General features: G+C 45.4%; 1 protein-coding gene across 4 annotated transcripts in view; it reads left to right on the forward strand.

The window, feature by feature from the left end:
- The window catches only part of LOC121293377 (coiled-coil domain-containing protein 91-like), a 188,739-nt gene that overhangs the window by 45,422 nt on the left and 121,709 nt on the right, over positions 1-21,608 (forward strand). For all 4 annotated transcript variants that reach the window (XM_041216403.1, XM_041216401.1, XM_041216405.1 and 1 more), the window contains exon 6: positions 12,201-12,302. In XM_041216403.1, the coding sequence (XP_041072337.1) occupies positions 12,201-12,302 (102 nt within the window). The remainder of the gene's footprint in view (positions 1-12,200; positions 12,303-21,608) is intronic.

The raw sequence follows: 21,608 nt of genomic DNA on the forward strand, positions 1-21,608 counted from the left end.
TGACCCTTCTATCTCCTCCTGATCTGACTCCCTTCAGCAGCCTCAGAAACAATCCATCTGGCCCTGGTGACTTATCAACTTTCAAGGATTTCAACTCTTCGAGTACTTCCTCTCTCTTTATGACTATCCCGTTCAATATCTCACAGTGTTCCTCCTGGACTACTATATCTACATCCTCTCTTTCCTTTGTAAACATGGAGACAAAATATTCTTTCAAAATCCTTCCCACAGCCTTTGCATCTATACACAAGTTTCCATCTTCACCTCCTTAACTAACCTTTTAGCATTAATGTATTAGTAAAACATGTTTGAGATATCTTTAACTTTACTTGCTAATCTTTTTTCATGCCCTCTTTGATTTCCTTATTTCCTTTTTTACTTGGTCCCTGCACTTCCTATATTTGTCTAGGCTATCTGTAGTGCTTAGTTCTTTGTGCTTATTGTACGCTTTCTTTTTCTGTTTGATCTTCTCCTATATTCCTCTAGACAACCGGGGGGGTCTAGATTTGGCAGTACCACTCTTATTTTTGTAGGGGACATGTCTGCTTTGCACAATTAGGACCTTGCTTTTTAGTGCTCTGTGGATTCAATTCCATTTGCCACTTTTCTGGTCACCTTACCATCTGTTGATATCTTCCTGCAGAATACAGTTTCTTTCTCATCATTAACCATATGGCCAATTTTTGTATCATCTGCAAACTTACTAATCATGCCCTCTACATTTAAGTCTAAATCCTTAATATATACCACCTCCAGCCTGGAAGGAACCCGACACATAAGGGTTCATTGCCATAGCCGTTGACAACTTTCTCCTTGGCCTGCACTTGTGGTTGAAGCAGTAGAGGAAGTCCTTACTGAATTGCAGACACCTGCCACTTTGCTCCCTGCTTAGGATAAAGCAGAACACCTGAACACCCTCATGGATGTGCTCTCCTGCTGAGAGCCATTCTACTCCTCTTCCATCTCCCTCTTCTGTGTTGCCACTGGTCATTCGTCTAGCATGTATTCAAAGGGGAATGCCTATTACTTCAACCATGTCTAGGAGGTTTATGCTGAAACCTTTAAGTCAGGACCAAGTCCTTGAGCATCTGCTGCAATACTCCCTGTAGATTTTAGCAACTTTAAAGAACTCTAGAAAGCACCTAACACTTCCATAATTTTAGCATAAGAGCCACTAGAAATCAGTCAGCAATAAAGGTAGTTGATCTCTTCAAATGGCACTGAAGGGCACCTGCTTGCTGCTGAACAGGTGTTCAGCCTGTGTGATTAAAAGAGGACATTAGCTGGAACATTGAGCACCAAAATGGTACTGTTGGAATCATTTTCAACCATTATAGACTGATTGACGTAATGATTTGCCATTTCTGTATATTTCTGGCAGATGCTTGTATATGCAGCAGCACTTTCACCAATATGGCATCTGACGCAACTCTCACTAGAAATATTCGGACACACCATGAATGCTGTTTTGTACTTTTAAGACCACCCATAGTACCCAAAAGAATGGATGCTCTGTATCTGAGTTTTGCAGCTGAAGTCTCTGAGAAGTGACCTTGCAGAAGTATTTGAGATTGTTAAGGCTATATGAAAGGGTAACACTTAAAATTCAATTGTGAGAGTGGAACAAGAGGACTTGCATTAAGACAGCTAAAGAGGGATTTTAGGACTGAAATCATGAAATTTATGTTCATACAAAGAATGATCAGTGAATAGAAAAGGTGGTGAAGGGAAAACCCTAGAATATTTTGTATCGCTGGGCCAATTGATTTCTTTTTCAAGAACCAAATTGTGGGCATAAAATCACTCAAAAATCTGGTACACTTTTATTACTGTAATAATTATGCTTGCCGACACGTAAATTGATGTGGGATGACGTTGGGTGGAATTCCTGAAGTCACCCCGCGCCATTTCAATTTTCAGGTTGGCAGGGGCGCAGCTGGATCAGCTGTGCGCCCGCCGACCTGTCAGCAGCCTATTGAGGCCATCGACAGTCATTGATCTCATTAATGGACCTGCCCATCCAATCTTAGGGTTGGCGGGCAGTCAGGAGCCTTGGCGGGCTTCAGAAAAAACATGAAACCTCATCCATGGGTAGGATGAGTATTCATGAGGGTTTTTAAAAATTTAATAAATGTATGGTTTTAGGTGGTTGACATGTCCCAACTCGTGGGACAGTGTCACATGAGGGGACATGTCAGGGAAATTTTGTTTTTGTACCTGTACCATTTTTAAATTTGGCACCCATCTGCCTGAAGCAGCACTTAGCACTTGCCTCAGCTGAGGGAATCCCTGCCGTCTGCACGGGGAACACACAGTGCTTCCTGGCGGAGGTCACGCTTTGCGGGCCTTAATTGGCCCACCCATGTAAAATGGCAGCGCGCCCCCAATTTGGGGTGCCGATCGGAGGTGCACCTGCTCACACCCGCTCCTGCACTTCTCCCCCAACAAGGGGAAAATTCTTTCCTATAATTCTGTGGAAAATGCTATCAAAACCATTCTTTGGTAGTTGAATCTTAGACCTTTTTCCCTGAAAGTATAAAATCCTTTCTTCTCCCTCCTTGACCTCAGATTGTGTGCTACCTGTGGCAGAGAGAGAGACTACCTGTTGCAAAGGTATCGTTTAATATTACTTTTCTCTTCAACGTGGGTAGGAATATCACCCAGTCACGTGAAGAGTTCGTAGCAATGACCAAGCCTTAAGACTGAGGTTGGGATCTTGGTGGAGTAAGGGATTGAACCCCCATTTCTCCACTGTGTGGCATTGTACCACTCAATTAAACGTTGGAAATTATTTTTTTCCTGTGACATTCCATTCCTTTGCACTAAGAAATTATGGCCCAGATTTTGGCCTCCGGGTCATTGGAGACTGGATGTATCCCCTAAGATGTGCTGACTTCGTGGGAATTGGCTGGGAAGTTTGCACTTCCTATGGGCAATTCTCCTGGTACCCTCCAATGAAATCTCAGTTCAGACTTACTTACCTGAATAACTGCCCAAGAAATGTTGGACAGAGAAATCATAGCCTAGCTCCGGGGCAACAAACAACTATTGCCCCCGATCCAACCTGACTAGCCCCACCATCTGACTACCCATCCCCCGATCCAACTTGACTATTCCCCAAGATCTTATTCCTCCCTGACTCTCCCCTGCCCCTGGCTCCACCCCCCAACCCTGTCTAGCCCCCACCACCTGACTTCCCCTCCTTATCTGCCGACCAAATCTGACGAGCCTGTGAACTGACAAACCCTCCTGACCTGACAACCCCTGCCCCACCTCTCTGCTCACTTACTTACCCAGCTGCCACCCTACCTGCTTCACCCGCCTCACCCACTGCTGCCCCACCCACCTGCCTGCTCACCTTACCCATTCGTCCACCTCACCCACTCGCCCAATCACTTCACCCATCCTTCCACTCACTCACTCATTCACTAATATACAGAGAAGCTTGGGAATATTTAAACACTTAGCAGAATACGGCAGCTAGTGCTGTGAAAAGGAGGCAAGGCTTCTGCGCAGATTCTCTTCACTGCTTTCTGCAAGGATTTCTGCGTTGAGAGTGTTCTGCAGGATCCTCCATCGGAAGTCAGAGCCTTTTCAACATAAATGGGTAGTTTTCTGTTTGATCAGAGTCTGATGTGGGTTCCGACTTTCATCGGATGTTTTGGGCCTAATATTCTGTCCAGTTGATGCTCTTGTAGGCTGATGGTGCTAGTATGTTGTCCGTAACATAAGGTAAATTGATTACGTGTGGACAACAAATCTGATCCATTCATTGGATTTTACCAAACTTGATAACTGGCTTTAAGCATTGTATTTACGTTTGTTTTAAAGTTGCATACCATTGCGTACTTGACACATTCTTAAATGTTGTACCTTTGTACATTAGTTTCACATCTCACTAAGTCCTGTCAAATCTGAATAACCATTCATTCTCCTCTAAATCTGTTGCTCTGAAAATTGACTTCTCCTCAATGACAAGATCGATTCATTACTTTACTGTTATGTGGCACCGTAGAATACATAGTCTCTTCAGAGATCTTCCCAAGTAGTTCCCAATTTCAGTCGCGATAAATAGAGGAAGTGTAAGGGTGCGGTGGATTGGATGAAATGCTTCTTCCTCATGTCAGCAGAGTGGGAAGGATGTAAAAGAGGGCGAATAAACTTGTGTCACTATAGCGTACTTCATGATAAGTAGTCCAACAATGGCATTGGAAGAGACCCTTCTTGATGAAATTACTTTTGTGAAATCTGCATGAACCAACACAGGAGAGTGTTAAAGGAAATTAAAATTCGTATATAATATGTATATGCAGTGGTCTCTTACCACAAATTAACAAAAGCGAAATTGATATTTTCACTGCACTTGATACTTGACTTTCTGTTGTCAAATGATTATGAATCTTCTCATACATTGTATGACTGGCAGCCATGACAGACATAGTTTAATATATATAGCATAAGGTAATAAATTTTATATTCCTAAAGTATGTCTGCATAGGATTGAAGTTGAGTTTAGTTGTGTTCTTTAAATAAAAAAACATGAAACCAGTCTGATTTAAACATTTACATTTTGATTTTTAAAGCGTTTTTCAGTTGCTTTTCGTGCTGTAATAAGGTCAATTTGCATATAATAGTCCTTTACTCCATTGATATAAATTTTATTATGTAGTGTCAAATTCATAACAACCTGGCTGTCCAACCATTTGACTTTGTGAGCCATCTATGCAAGTACAATGGAGCTTCAGGGGCCACATATAAAAAGTTAAAATTTATATTCTATTACGCTCATAGATTGGTGTTCTGATTTCATATTTATGTACTGTTGAGGCAAAAGTGTTTTTAAAAAATTTCCCCAGACCACAAGGTGCACGAATTCCAAACAAGTCAAATCAACTAAGCAAAGGCAAAATTGAGTTGATTTTAGGACCACCTTGCCAGCCCTTACAGGTTCCATGTGGCTCTGCTTTGTAGTCTGAGCTCATCGATGTGGCTAGTGCTATTTCTACTTCAGACTGACTTGGGTCTGCAACCCTTGACTGACTCCAAATAAGCATGTAGGTTATTTCTCCAAATCACAGTAGCCATAACATCCCCTTTATTCAGATCGTCCCCAACAGAACCATTAATGGTATCAGCATAAGGACCTTAACTTCTTTCACTCTCAACCATGAATTATACTTTTGCTGTACTTCAACTAGCAGTGAAAATGTGAAACAAAAACAGAATTACCTGGAAAAACTCAGCAGGTCTGGCAGCATCGGCGGAGAAGAGAAGAGTTGATGTTTCGAGTCCTCATGACCCTTCAACAGAACTTGAGTTCGAGTCCAAGAAAGAGTTGAAATATAAGCTGGTTTAAGGTGTGTGTGTGGGGGGCGGAGAGATAGAGAGGTTGGGGGGAGTGTGGTTGTAGGGACAAACAAGCAGTGATAGAAGCAGATCATCAAAAGATGTCAACGCCAATAGTACAATAGAACACATAGGTGTTAAAGTTAAAGTTGGTGATATTATCTAAACGAATGTGCTAATTAAGAATGGATGGTAGGGCACTCAAGGTATAGCTCTAGTGGGGGTGTTTTTTTAAATTTTTAAAAATTTTTTTTTTATATAATGGAAATAGGTGGGGAAAGGAAAATCTTTATAATTTATTGGAAAAAAAAGGAAGGGGGAAACAGAAAGGGGGTGGGGATGGGGGAGGGAGCTCACGACCTAAAGTTGTTGAATTCAATATTCAGTCCGGAAGGCTGTAAAGTACCTAGTCGGAAGATGAGGTGTTGTTCCTCCAGTTTGCGTTGGGCTTCACTGGAACAATGCAGCAAGCCAAGGACAGACATGTGGGCAAGAGAGCAGGGTGAAGTGTTAAAATGGCAAGCGACAGGGAGGTTTGGGTCATTCTTGCGGACAGACCGCAGGTGTTCTGCAGAGCGGTCGCCCAGTTTACGTTTGGTCTCTCCAATGCAGAGGAGACCACATTGGGAGCAACGAATGCAGTAGACTAAGTTGGGGGAAATGCAAGTGAAATGCTGCTTCACTTGAAAGGAGTGTTTGGGTCCTTGGACGGTGAGGAGAGAGGAAGTGAAGGGGCAGGTGTTGCATCTTTTGCGTGGGCATGGGGTGGTGCCATAGGAGGGGGTTGAGGAGTAGGGGGTGATGGAGGAGTGGACCAGGGTGTCCCGGAGGGAGCGATCCCTACGGAATGCCGATAGGGGGGGTGAAGGGAAGATGTGTTTGGTGGTGGCATCATGCTGGAGTTGGCGGAAATGGCGGAGGATGATCCTTTGAATGCGGAGGCTGGTGGGGTGATAATGGAGGACAAGGGGGACCCTATCATGTTTCTGGGAGGGAGGAGAAGGCGTGAGGGCGGATGCGCGGGAGATGGGCCGGACACGGTTGAGGGCCCTGTCAACGACCGTGGGTGGAAAACCTCGGTTAAGGAAGAAGGAGGACATGTCAGAGGAACTGTTTTTGAAGGTAGCATCATCGGAACAAATGCGACAGAGGCGAAGGAACTGAGAGAATGGGATGGAGTCCTTACAGGAAGCGGGGTGTGAGGAGCTGTAGTCGAGATAGCTGTGGGAGTCGGTGGGTTTGTAATGGATATTGGTGGACAGTCTATCACCAGAGATTGAGACAGAGAGGTCAAGGAAGGGAAGGGAAGTGTCAGAGATGGACCATGTGAAAATGATGGAGGGGTGGAGATTGGAAGCAAAATTACTAAATTTTTCCAAGTCCCGACGAGAGCATGAAGCGACACCAAAGTAATCATCGATGTACCGGAGAAAGAGTTGTGGAAGGGGGCCGGAGTAGGACTGCAACAAGGAATGTTCCACATACCCCATAAAGAGACAGGCATAGCTGGGGCCCATGCGGGTACCCATAGCCACACCTTTTATTTGGAGGAAGTGAGAGGAGTTGAAGGAGAAATTGTTCAGCATGAGAACAGGTTCAGCCAGACGGAGGAGAGTAGTGGTGGATGGGGATTGTTCGGGCCTCTGTTCGAGGAGGAAGCTAAGGGCCCTCAGACCATCCTGGTGGGGGATGGAGGTGTAGAGGGATTGGACGTCCATGGTGAAGAGGAAGCGGTTGGGGCCAGGGAACTGGAAATTGTTGATGTGACGTAAGGTGTCAGAGGAATCACGGATGTAGGTGGGAAGGGACTGGACAAGGGGAGAGAGAAGGGAGTCAAGATAACGAGAAATGAGTTCTGTGGGGCAGGAGCAAGCTGAGACGATCGGTCTACCGGGGCAGTTCTGTTTGTGGATTTTGGGTAGGAGATAGAAGCGGGCCATCCGAGGTTGGGCGACTATCAGGTTGGAAGCTGTGGGAGGGAGATCCCCAGAGGAGATGAGGTCAGTGACAGTCCTGGAAACAATGGCTTGATGTTCAGTGGTGGGGTCATGGTCCAGGGAGAGGTAGGAGGAAGTGTCTGCGAGTTGACGCTCAGCCTCCGCGAGGTAGAGGTCCGTGCGCCAGACAACAACAGCACCACCCTTGTCAGCGGGTTTGATGACAATGTCAGGGTTGGACCTGAGAGAATGGAGTGCAGTAAGTTCAGAGAGAGACAGGTTAGAATGGGTGAGAGGAGCAGAGAAATTGAGACGACTAATGTCGCGCCGACAGTTCTCAATGAAAAGATCGAGAGAAGGTAAGAATCCAGAGGGAGGGGTCCAGGTGGAGGGAGAATATTGGAGATGGGTAAAAGGATCCGTTGAACTGGGAGAGGACTCCTGCCCAAAGAAGTGAGCCCGGAGACGAAGACGGCGGAAGAAGAGTTCAGTATCATGCCGAGCCTGAAATTCATTGAGGTGAGGGCGTAAGGGTATGAAACTAAGTCCTTTGCTGAGCACTGAACGTTCAGCATCGGAGAGGGGAAGGTCAGGGGATATAGTGAATACACGGCTGGGGTTGGGATTGGAAGAAAGGGTGGGGACGGAGGGACAGGCAGGGGTGGAGGGTCCTAGATGGGTGTTGGTGTCGATGAGTTGTTGGAGCTTGCGTTCCTTAGCACTTGAGAGAAAGAGAAAAAGTTTCTTGTTGAGGCGTCGGATGAGCCGAAGGATAAAATGAAACTGGGGGCACGCGCAGCTTTGAAAAAGGGTACAGCGGTGCTGCTGGAGGGAGAGGTCGAGTGTGTTCATATGGCGGCGCATGGCACTCTGTGTGGATTTCAGAATGTGACGGGAACAGCAGTCTGAGAAACGTTTTATGTCCCGGAGATACCTGTAATCCTGGGTGGGTTCGAAACATGAGGGGTGGAATTTCAGTTGAAATCCACGTGGGGTAAGTCGGAGACGGAGACAGTCACTGAGAAAGGAGATATGGCTGTGAAAGCGGGTTTTAGTGAACACCTTGTCAAACACCAGGAGGGAAATGGAAAGCAAGGAAGGCGAGCAAGGCAACAGAGAGATACGGAAATCTTGTCGCAGAGAGGAACAGAACTTCTTCAAGGAGGTAGGCATTTCTTGAAGAGCAGTGGCAGTCAATTAAACACAGAGATAAAAACAAAAAAACTGCGGATGCTGGAAATCCAAAACAAAAACAAAATTACCTGGAAAAACTCAGCAGGTCTGGCAGCATCGGCGGAGAAGAAAAGAGTTGACGTTTCGAGTCCTCATGACCCTTCGACAGAACTTGAGTTTGAGTCCAAGAAAGAGTTGAAATATAAGCTGGTTTAAGGTGTGTGTGTGGGGGGCGGAGAGATAGAGAGAGAGAGAGGTGGGGGGGGGGTGTGGTTGTAGGGACAAACAAGCAGTGATAGAAGCAGATCATCAAAAGATGTCAACGCCAATAGTACAATAGAACACATAGGTGTTAAAGTTAAAGTTGGTGATATTATCTAAACGAATGTGCTAATTAAGAATGGATGGTAGGGCACTCAAGGTATAGCTCTAGTGGGGGTGTTTTTTAAAATTTTTTTTTATATAATGGAAAGAGGTGGGAAAAGGAAAATCTTTATAATTTATTGGAAAAAAAAAGGAAGGGGGAAACAGAAAGGGGGTGGGGATGGGGGAGGGAGCTCACGACCTAAAGTTGTTGAATTCAATATTCAGTCCGGAAGGCTGTAAAGTGCCTAGTCGGAAGATGAGGTGTTGTTCCTCCAGTTTGCGTTGGGCTTCACTGGAACAATGCAGCAAGCCAAGGACAGACATGTGGGCAAGAGAGCAGGGTGGAGTGTTAAAATGGCAAGCGACAGGGAGGTTTGGGTCATTCTTGCGGACAGATCGCAGGTGTTCTGCAGAGCGGTCGCCCAGTTTACGTTTGGTCTCTCCAATGCAGAGGAGACCACATTGGGAGCAACGAATGCAGTAGACTAAGTTGGGGGAAATGCAAGTGAAATGCTGCTTCACTTGAAAGGAGTGTTTGGGTCCTTGGACGGTGAGGAGAGAGGAAGTGAAGGGGCAGGTGTTGCATCTTTTGCGTGGGCATGGGGTGGTGCCATAGGAGGGGGTTGAGGAGTAGGGGGTGATGGAGGCGTGGACCAGGGTGTCCCGGAGGGAGCGATCCCTACGGAATGCCGATAGGGGGGGTGAAGGGAAGATGTGTTTGGTGGTGGCATCATGCTGGAGTTGGCGGAAATGGCGGAGGATGATCCTTTGAATGCGGAGGCTGGTGGGGTGATAATGGAGGACAAGGGGGACCCTATCATGTTTCTGGGAGGGAGGAGAAGGCGTGAGGGCGGATGCGCGGGAGATGGGCCGGACACGGTTGAGGGCCCTGTCAACGACCGTGGGTGGAAAACCTCGGTTAAGGAAGAAGGAGGACATGTCAGAGGAACTGTTTTTGAAGGTAGCATCATCGGAACAGATGCGACGGAGGCGAAGGAACTGAGAGAATGGGATGGAGTCCTTACAGGAAGCGGGGTGTGAGGAGCTGTAGTCGAGATAGCTGTGGGAGTCGGTGGGTTTGTAATGGATATTGGTGGACTGTCTATCACCAGAGATTGAGACAGAGAGGTCAAGGAAGGGAAGGGAAGTGTCAGAGATGGACCACGTGAAAATGATGGAGGGGTGGAGATTGGAAGCAAAATTACTAAATTTTCCCAAGTCCCGACGAGAGCATGAAGCGGCACCTTTCTCCGGTACATCGATGATTACTTCGGTGTCGCTTCATGCTCTCGTCGGGTCTTGGAAAAATTTAGTAATTTTGCTTCCAATCTCCACCCCTCCATCATTTTCACGTGGTCCATCTCTGACACTTCCCTTCCCTTCCTTGACCTCTCTGTCTCAATCTCTGGTGATAGACAGTCCAGCAATATCCATTACAAACCCACCGACTCCCACAGCTATCTCGACTACAGCTCCTCACATCCCGCTTCCTGTAAGGACTCCATCCCATTCTCTCAGTTCCTTCGCCTCCGTCGCATCTGTTCCGATGATGCTACCTTCAAAAACAGTTCCTCTGACATGTCCTCCTTCTTCCTTAACCGAGGTTTTCCACCCACGGTCGTTGACAGGGCCCTCAACCGTGTCCGGCCCATCTCCCGCGCATTCGCCCTCACGCCTTCTCCTCCCTCCCAGAAACATGATAGGGTCCCCCTTGTCCTCCCTTATCACCCCACCAGCCTCCGCATTCAAAGGATCATCCTCCGCCATTTCCTCCAACTCCATCATGATGCCATCATCAAACACATCTTCCCTTCACCCCCCCTTATCGGCATTCCGTAGGGATCGCTCCCTCCGGGACACCCTGGTCCACTCCTCCATCACCCCCTACTCCTGAACCCCCTCCTATGGCACCACCCCATGCCCACGCAAAAGATGCAACACCTGCTCCTTCACGTCCTCTCTCCTCACCGTCCAAGGACCCAAACACTCCTTTCAAGTGAAGCAGCATTTCACTTGCATTTCCCCCAACTTAGTCTACTGCATTCGTTGCTCCTTATGTGGTCTCCTCTGCATTGGAGAGACCAAACGTAAACTGGGCGACCGCTTTGCAGAACACCTGCGGTCTGTCCGCAAGAATGACCCAGACCTCCCTGTCGCTTGCCATTTTAACACTTCACCCTGCTCTCTTGCCCACATGTCTGTCCTTGGCTTGCTGCATTGTTCCAGTGAAGCCCAACGCAAACTGGAGGAACAACACCTCATCTTCCGACTAGGTACTTTACAGCCTTCCGGACTGAATATTGAATTCAACAACTTTAGGTCGTGAGCTCCCTCCCCCATCCCCACCCCCTTTCTGTTTCCCCCTTCCTTTTTTTTTCCAATAAATTATAAAGATTTTCCTTTTCCCACCTCTTTCCATTATAAAAAAAAAATAAAAAAAAAAAAACACCCCCACTAGAGCTATACCTTGAGTGTCCTACCATCCATTCTTAATTAGCACATTCGTTTAGATAATATCACCAACTTTAACTTTAACACCTATGTGTTCTATTGTACTATTGTCGTTGACATCTTTTGATGATCTGCTTCTATCACTGCTTGTTTGTCCCTACAACCACACCCCCCCCTCCCACCTCTCTGTCTCTCTATCTCTCCGCCCCCCACACACACACCTTAAACCAGCTTATATTTCAACTCTTTCTTGGACTCGAACTCAAGTTCTGTCGAAGGGTCATGAGGACTCGAAACGTCAACTCTTTTCTTCTCCGCCGATGCTGCCAGACCTGCTGAGTTTTTCCAGGTAATTCTGTTTTTGTTTTGGTTTCCAGCATCCGCAGTTTTTTTGTTTTTATCTCAGTGAAAATTTGAACGTGGACAACCTTACCATTTAGGTACATTCTGCATAATATTTTGGTGGCTTTGCCCATTCACCGAGGTTGGACACAAATACCATTTGAATTTATTGATCTCTTGCAAAGAAAACGAGTGGTTAACAAATTGTTTCTGATCTGATCAGGTGAAATGGTTTTGTCATTGACCAGTGTTCACGTATCAATGCCAATTTGCCTTATACCAGCCATTTTGTAGCTGGAAGTAGATACACTGGCAGAATGGAATATACAACACTTCATACTGGGCTATTTCTTTAAGTGAACCTGGCTTTATACCCAAAAGTATCATAAAGAGAAGAGAACAGAAAGAACCATGTAAATCTTGTCCATTTTGTCTTACCTATTTGATATTGCGTGACTTTGAGAACATAGTATAGAATGTAGGTTAGTTAATTTTCATAGGTTCATGATTTTGTTGCATATGTATGTGGCAAACAATATGTTTTGTGTTCTTGATTGCCAGATTCTTCTATTTGTTTTTTTAAAGGAATTGCAGGAGATGTTTGAGAAGTACTCAAAGTTAGAGGAACATCTGCAAGAAAAAAAAGCAGAGAAACTTTCATACAAAGACCAATACAGTCAGCTCCAGGTAATTAAGGCTTGCATGAGTACATGAATAATATTTGGATTGGTAAAATATGCAGTTTGCACCATATTTGCAAGGTCTGAATTGGTCATGTTGCACCCTTGAATCACCATTGACATGGTGACCATTTTAAAATTAGGAAACAATTTGGAGGAACTAGATTGTTCTGTGGCTTCAGTGCAATTTGTCAATTTAAATGCATATTAGCTATGCCAACCCTAGTCCTTTGGGAAAGGGCAAGGTGACTTATTTGAATTGTCAATTGTATTGACTTTTTAAAAAAGAGAGAAGGAAAGTATTTGTAAAGCGCAGCACTCCAGTGCAACAAGACAAGATATGTCCCTTGTGTTTACTGATTCACCCCTTTGTGCAAGTAAGTTGAAGCTAGATTTTAGATTTTTGCTTTTAAAGTATTGCAATTGATAATGCTGTTAAGTTAAAAATGTGAAGTTTTGAGGCAGCTCAGCGGCACAGTTGCAGGTCACTGTTTTGTTTTCATAATGTCCTCTCTAGTGAGCTTCCTGCCAACTTAAGAAAGATGGAAGGAAGAAATGATGGATTTTCATAGTGGAGGTGAAAAAAACAAAATATGACCACAAGTTACATCCAGGGTGTTTGCACCATCAAGCTGCTGGAGAATAGGTTATCTTGGCTACCAGCAGGTCAATCAGAAAAAAGAAGAATCCTGGAAGTTTGGCCTCGTGATATTTTTTGACAGCTGTACATTGTTTTATGTGCCACCTAATATTTACTCCTCTCCTTCCAAACATTGTGTTACTTTCTCACACCTCCAACCAATCAATTCAAGTCTACATCAGATTACTCTGGAAAGATAAGGTGTCTCAAAACATTTGAGCAGGTGAATCTAGCTGTTGCACGCTGTTACTATTCAATAACAACACAAGTGGTATTCTCCACTAACAGGATGCTGGCATCTAGCCAAAAGACATTCTGCCTATAGCACAAATGAGAGATGTGGTATATGATTTTCAGAGCAGGTATACCGGCTGTACATCCCAATGATTGGCGGATCACATCAAACAGCACGTCCCTCTGGCTGTTCGCAACAGGCAAAGTACTGACTGTACCCAGCCAGGCTGTGCTTGCAAAACTCAACATAGGATGTGATTCTGCAATTGGACAACACCTGCTAAACAATCCTGATTGTGTTAAAAGTTACACTGAAAACTAATTTAAGGTTGTCAGTTGGGCTCGCAATGTGGCTCACTTAAGTTTAAAAAGGTTATTTGTTTTCACTGTTACGACACAGCAGTTGGTAAAGCTGAGTTATTTAAAAATCCCAGAGGGAAACTTTAAACAACTGTTATAACTTATATTTTTAAGTGGTATGTTTGAGATGCAGCTCTAAATTCAGGAATTGGACCACCAATTTTCGAGAGGTTTTATATAAAAATACATGAGACATTTATTAATTTACACAAGTTAAATACATACACATGGCTAAAAATTACAACTATCATAACTTTTAACAAATTCCCAAACTAATCTCCATTAAGGCAACAGCAACCCATAGACTTTAAACAGACACCAGGCAAAGCATTTTCACCTTATAAATTCAAAATGAGGTTCTTTTCACATTGGTTCCTTTGCATACACAGTGGTAGGCTTACAGGCTTTGATATTACATTGCCTCTGCTCTGCACACACAAAACTGCTATCTGTTATACCTAGCACATCTCATTGAATGTAAATTCTCATTATATCACCAGCCCCTTTGAACTCCACCTCTTCTAACAATGAAACCGCTCTCGTAGTACCAATTTTATTCATAATATAAACATTGCCTGGTCTCTGCTAGCTAGGTGCCAGATTTTACTCCCCTCCTTGAATGCTCTCTTCAACAAAATGCAAATGTACTCTACCTCTCTTACATCTCAAAACTTGTATACATCAAAGTACCCAGACTAGCTGGCTTTAATCCATTGAAGACACACTCACAAAAAAAATTTCCTATAATGTTATAGACACAAATAGCTTCATGACATCACTATTGACTTAATAAAGTGCTAACCGAAAACAGGAAAAGTGTTAATTTTGAGTTTGAAAATTTGTTTCTCTGGTAGGGCCCTGTTATGAATAGTATTATGATAAACATCAACATAACCAGTGCACATACCACAAGTAAGCAATTGCCTCATAACCTATGATTGATTGAAAATCTAACTAGAAGTTAATAAAGTTATCTTGGTCTTCCTGATTTTTATTTATATATTATTCGTTCATGGACTGTGGGTGCTGCTGGTGAAGCCAGCATTTATTGCCCATCCCTAATTGCCCTTGCGAAGGTGCCGGTGAGCTGCCTCCTTGAACGACTGCAGTCCATGTGGTGTAGGTACACCCACAGCGCTATTAGGGAGAGAGTTCCAGGATTTCAAACCAGCGACAGGGAAGGAATGGTGATATATTTCCAAGTCAGGATGGTGTGTGGCTTGGAGGAGAGCTCGCAGGTGTTGGGTTCCCATGCATCTGTTGCCCTTGTCCTTCTAGGTGGTAGAGGTCGCAGGTTTGGAAGATGCTGTCGAAGGTGCATGTTGTAGATGGTACACAGTGCTGCCATTGTGTTGGAGGGAGTGAATGGGTTGCCAATCAAGCGGGCTGCTTTGTCCTGGTTGGTGTCAAGCTTCTTGAGTGTTGGAGCTGCACGCATCTTTGGAAGTGCAGGGTATTCCATCACATTCCTGAATTGTGCCTTGCAGATGGTGGACAGGCTTTGGAGTGTTAGGAGGTGAATTACTCGCCGCAGAATTCCCAGCATCTGACCTGCTTTTGTAGCCACAGTATTTATGGCTGTTCAGTTCCTGGCCAATGGTAAGCTCCAGGATGATGATGGATGAGTAGGAAATTGTTAGTGGAAGCAAATCACTGCATAGAAGTGATTGCAGGTACAGATAGACACATAGAAACTAGGAGCAGGAGTGAGCCAATTGGCCCTTCGAGCCTGCTCCACCATTCAATATGATCATGGTTGATCCCCTATCTCAATGCCATATTCCTGATTTCTCTCCATGCCCCTTGATGCCCCTAATATCCAAAATAATTATCAGTTTCTTTCTTGAATATACTCAGTGACTGGCCTCCACAGTTGTGCTGTAGAGAATTCCACAGGTTGACCACCCTCTGAGTGAAGAAATGCTTCCTCATCTCAGGCCTAAATGGCCTGCCCCGTATCCTGAGACTGTGGCCCCTGGTTCTAGACTCCCCAACCAGAGGAAACACCCTCCCTGTATCCATTCTGTCTAGCCCTGTTAGAATTTTATACATTTCAATCAGATCCCCTCTCATTCTTCTAAACTCTCATGAATACAGACCCAGAACTCTAGTGAATATAGGCCCAATACGGTGTATAAAGAGGGATTGGGTTCAATAAAACTTGGCCCATGTCCAGAAAGACTCATAGCTGTTTGGCAACTCATCCAAGGCCAGTTTATGGTCAGAGGTAATCCCCAGGATGTTGATAGTGGGTGGGTGGGTGGGGGTGGGGGGGCGGGTTCACTGATGGTAATGCCATTAAATGTCATGGGGTGATGGTGACTTTCTCTCTTGTCAACAGAGGTGGTTATTACCTGGCACTTGTGACATGAATGTTACTTGCCACTTATCAGCCTAATCCTGAATGTTGTCCAGGTCTTGCTGCATATGGAACAGACTGCTTCAGTATCTGAGGAGTTGCGAATGGTACTGAACATTGTGCAATCATCAGCGAACACTCCCACTTCTGACCTTATGATGGAGGGAAGGTCATTGATGAAACAGCTGAAGATGATTAGGCCTATGACTACCCTGAAAAACTCCTGCAGCAATGTCCTGGGACTGAGATGATTGATCTCCATCAACCACAACTATCATCGTTTGTGCTAGTTATGACTCCAACCAGTGGACATGTTTCCCCTGATTCCCATTGACACCAGTTTTGCTAGGGCTCCTTAATGCCACACTCGGTCAAATGCTTCCTTGGTGTCAAGGGCAGCCACTCACCCCTTGAGTTCAGCTCTTTCATCCATGTTTGGACCAAGGCTAAATGAGGTCTGGAGCTGAGTGGCCCTGGCGGAACCCAAACTGTGCATCACTGAGCAGGTTATTGATGAGTACGTACCGCTTAATAGCACTGTCGACCACACCTTCCCTCATTTTGCTAATGATCAAGAGTAGACTAATGATCAAGAGTAGACTAATGATCAAGAGTAGACTAATGATCAAGAGTAGACTAATGATCAAGAGTAGACTAATGATCAAGAGTAGACTAATGGGGCAATAGTTGGCCGTAATGGATTTGTCCTGCTTTCTGTGGACAGGACATACCTAGGCAATTTTCCACGTTGCTAGGTAGATGCCAATGTTGTAGCTGCGCTGGAATAGCTTGGCTTGAGGAGTGGTTAGTTCTGGAACACAAGTCTTCAGTACTTTTGCTGGAATGTTGTCAGGGCTCATAGCCTTTGCAGCACCTAGTGCCTTCAGCTGTTTCACTCATGTGGAGTGAATCGAATTGGCGGAAGACTGGCACCTGTGTTGCTGGGGACTTCAGGAGGAGGCTGAGATGAATCACCCACTTGGCATCTCTGGCTGAAGATGTTTGCAAATGCTTCAGCCTTATCTTTTGCACTGATGTGCTGATCCCCCTTCATTGCAGTTGGGGATATTTGTGGAACCACCTCCTTCCAGTTTGTTTAATTGTCCACCACCGTTCATGACTGAATGGTAGGACTGCAGGGTTTGGATCTGATCCATTGGATGTGGGATTGCTTAGCTTTGCCTATCACATGCTGTTTATGGTGTTTGACATTTGTGGAGATAGAAATAGAATTAAAGTTTCAGATTGATGACCCTTTGTCAGAAATTGAGAAAGTTAGATACATAATGGGTTTTAAGCAAATACAATGGCAGGGAAAGGGGAAAGAACAAAAAGGAAGGCTGTGGCAGGGTGTAAGGCAGGAGGGATTAAATGACGAGGGATGATGGTGCAAGGCAAAAAAGGGTGGTAATGGATGGATCCCCAAGAATCCCATCCATTCTGTAACTGAATATACTAGTGCTGTCTGATACACCCTTGGTGCTGAAATTCACCATCCAGTTGAAACTCATATTCTTTCCCTGTCAAGCAACGGTTGCTCATTAAATTTCAAACTAAGATTGAATATGTTCATCTACAGCAATTTTAATAATATAGTTCTCCAAATAAAAACTTATAATTCAAGACTTGTTAATGTCACAATCAGGTTTAAAAACTGAAGACCTTTCTGTTCTTAATGTACATTAAATAATACCTCACAAATGGTTTCCAATGGCAATTTAAAGTTTACAAAGTAGACGCGGAGAAATATAAAAGACCTCCAAACAGTTTCATCAATTCAAATTATTCTTTGTATAGACTGGAAAATTATATTGTTGTACTTTGGCTTGCATTGTAAAATGATTTTGCAGATGTTGGCTGGTTACCAAACATCTTTACTAAATAACTAATTTTCAGGCTTGAGTAAGTGGGTAAGATTTGCTTTTGGATAAATTACCTTTGACATCTTATTGTAAACATGCCTCGCTTCTTTATTCTTTAATTAGCCATATTATTTCCCTGCATTTTAGGTATAGGTTGGAATAAAGAGGTGTTTTGGGGGACCCAGGGCGCGAGGTGGTGATGATGGAGGAGAAATTTTTCAATGCCATTCAATTTGAAGCAGTCCAAATATTGGAAATTCCAGTGAAAATTGGGACAAAAGCTTAAATATGTTGACTGAGACACATGGATATTAATTCCTGGCAGTCCCCAAGTCATTCTTTAAAAAATAGGAATCTTCTAAGGAGAGGCAATGACTGTCAGATTGTTATTCTGCTCCTACTTGTAACATGACCGAGCTCTGCATTTCTGGCCTTTTAATCCCTTTTTTTCAGGAATGCGGAGTGTACCTCCAGTCCAACTATTTCCTCGTAGCGCATTATTGTTGACAGAAGACAAGCCATGCCCCCATTTTACAGCGCTAGCTGTCATATTCTTGTAAGTGAAAGTTTAAATGCCCCACAGCTTGTGTTAATTGTGCTATTTCCAGCTGTTTCACTGTAGAAAATATGATTTTTAGAAACTATAATTATTATCCTGAGGCCTGCAATTCTAAATCAAATGACTTGCTATTCATATTTTTAGTAATCTTTGAATGAACACATTGAGACTGACGGAAAAACCTGCGCCTTTAAGATTGCTTCTGAGACTGCACAGTCTCACCCCACATTACATTGCGAATGCTCCCTCACCCCTGACAGTGTTCACCCCCTCTCTTATCCCTCTGACAGTGTTCACTCCTCACTCCTCCAACAGTGTTCAGCCTCTTTCACCCAGACAATGTTCTCCTCGCTCCCTCGCCTCCCCCCCACCACACCCCCCGCCAGTATCCGAGCCCACCCACTGGTGTCCGCCCCACTGGTGTTCTAATCCTGCACCCTACCCACTGTATGAAAAACCGCCCCAAACCCCACCTCCGTCCACCGACAACACTGACTCTTCTGACATTGGCTGGACAGGAAGCAGGGTTTCCAGAGTTGGAATGGGGGTGCGGGAGGGGTGCGCACTGTCCAGAGGTGGGGTGAAGGAGTGAGCACTCTCCAGATAGGGAGAAGGGGGGAGGGGAGGGGTGAGGACAGTTTGGAGAGGGAATGGGGTGAGCACTGTTTGGAGTTGGGGAGGTGGTGAACACAATCTGAAGTGGAGGAATGTGGGCGTGCACTGTCTGGAGGGTGGGGGTGATAAAAATGAGCAGGGTCTGGAGGTGGGGGAAGTGGGAAAGGACTGTCTGGAGGGGGTAGAAAGGGGTGAGCATTGTCTGGAGGGGTTGGAAGGGGCTGAGCGCTGCCTGGGTGGGGTGGAGGGCTGAGCAGAGTATGGAAGGGGTGAGCGCTGCCTGGGCGGGGAGAAGGTGGTTTGCACTGTCTGAAGGGGGAGAAGGGGGTGACCACTGTCTGGAGGGGGGGAGGGGGTGAGCACTGGCTGGAGGTGCAGGGGGGAGGGGGCAAGCACTGTCTGGAAGTGTGGGGGTGGGGAGGGTGAGCACTGTCTGGAGGTGGAGGGGGAGGGGGTGAGCAAGCTGGGAGGGGTGAACATGGTCCAGGAGTGGGGTGGGAGAGAAGGAGGTGAGCACTGTTAGGAGGGTTAGAAAGGGTGAGCTCTGTTAGGAGGGGTAGAAAGGGTGAGCACTATTAGGAGGGGTAGAAAGGGTGAGCACTGTCAGGAGGGGTAGAAAGGGTGAGCACTGTCAGGAGGGGTAGAAAGGGTGAGCACTGTCAGGAGGGGTAGAAAGGGTGAGCACTGTCAGGAGGGGTAGAAAGGGTGAGCACTGTCAGGAGGGGTAGAAAGGGTGAGCACTGTCAGGAGGGGTAGAAAGGGTGAGCACTGTCAGGAGGGGTAGAAAGGGTGAGCACTGTCAGGAGGGGTAGAAAGGGTGAGCACTGTCAGGAGGGGTAGAAAGGGTGAGCACTGTCAGGAGGGGTAGAAAGGGTGAGCACTGTCAAGAGGGGTAGAAAGGGTGAGCACTGTCAAGAGGGGTAGAAAGGGTGAGCACTGTCAGGAGGGGTAGAAAGGGTGAGCACTGTCAAGAGGGGTAGAAAGGGTGAGCACTGTCAAGAGGGGTAGAAAGGGTGAGCACTGTCAAGAGGGGTAGAAAGGGTGAGCACTGTCAAGAGGGGTAGAAAGGGTGAGCACTGTCAAGAGGGGTAGAAAGGGTGAGCACTGTCAAGAGGGGTAGAAAGGGTGAGCACTGTCAAGAGGGGTAGAAAGGGTGAGCACTGTCAAGAGGGGTAGAAAGGGTGAGCACTGTCAAGAGGGGTAGAAAGGGTGAGCACTGTCAAGAGGGGTAGAGGGGGTGAGCACTGTCAAGAGGGGTAGAGGGGGTGAGCACTGTCAAGAGGGGTAGAAAGGGTGAGCACTGTCAAGAGGGGTAGAGGGGGTGAGCACTGTCAAGAGGGGTAGAGGGGGTGAGCACTATTTGGAGGGGTGTGGGATGGGGAAAGGAGTGAGCAATTCTTTCCAAGTTCACTGCTAGAGGAGACAACCCCTTCTATTTTTCTTGGCCCTTCACCTTGCATGGATAGCTCTATAACCTGGATAATCTTTTAGCCATCATTAATTGAACTTGTGAATCAGGCAAATGCATTATCTTGTCAACAGAAAGGCATTTTTGTGGCTTTATCTTTGTCCTCTCATTACTCTTCCTCCTTTGAAAATGGAATGCTCTATTCATGTACTTAAGACCATAAGATGCAGAAGCAGGCCATTTGGCCCATTGAGTCTGCTTCGCCATTCAGTGAGATCATGGCTGATCTGATAATCCTCAATTTCACTTCCCTGCCTTTCCCCCATAATCCTTGATTTCCTTACTGATTAATAAATCTGTCTATCTCAGCCTTGAATATACTTAACGACCCAGCCTCTATAGCCCTCTGCAGTAAAGAATTTACTACCCTCTGAGAGAAGAAATTCCTCCTCATCTCTGTCTGTAAGTGGGTGACCCCTTACTCCGAGATTATGTCCCCTGGTCCTAGACTCTCCCACAAGGGGAAACAACCTCTCAGAATCTTCACTGTAAAGCCTCCTAAGAATCTTATATGTTTTAAGAAGGGCGCCTCTCATTCTTAAACTTCAATAAATACAGACCCAACCTACACAACCTCTCATAAGAAAACCCTTCCGTACCTGGGATCAACCTCGTGAACCTTCTCTGGACTGTCTCCGAGGCCTGTATATCTCTCCTTAGATAAGGGGACTAAAACTGTACACAGTATTTTAGGTGTGGTCTAGCTAGCGCCTTGTATCATTTTAGCAAGACTTCCTTATTTTTATACTCCATTCCCTTTGAAATAAAGGCCAACATTCCATTTGCCTTCCCTTGAAATTGTATGTTAACCTTCTGTGATTCATTCATGAGGACTCCCAAACCCCTCTGTGCTGCAGCTTTCTGCAGTCTTTCTCCAATTAAATAGTATTCAACTCCTCTATTCTCCCTGCCAAAGTGCATAACCTGATATTTTTCCACATTACATTCTATCAGCCAAGTTTTTGTCCACTCACGTAACCTGCCTATATCGCACTGTAGACTCTTTGTGTCATCCTCACCATTTGCCTTCCCACCTATTTTTGTGTCATCTGCAATCTTGACGATAGTACGTTCACTTCCTTCATCCAAGTCATTAATATATATTGTAAATAATTATGACCCCAGCACTCCACTAGTTACAGGTTGCCATCTTGAAAATGCCCCCCTTATCCTAACTTTCTGTCTTCTATTAGTAAGCCAATCCTTAATCCATGCT

This window comes from Carcharodon carcharias, chromosome 21 (assembly GCF_017639515.1).
Source record: "Carcharodon carcharias isolate sCarCar2 chromosome 21, sCarCar2.pri, whole genome shotgun sequence".
In the NCBI taxonomy this organism is placed as follows: domain Eukaryota; kingdom Metazoa; phylum Chordata; class Chondrichthyes; order Lamniformes; family Lamnidae; genus Carcharodon; species Carcharodon carcharias.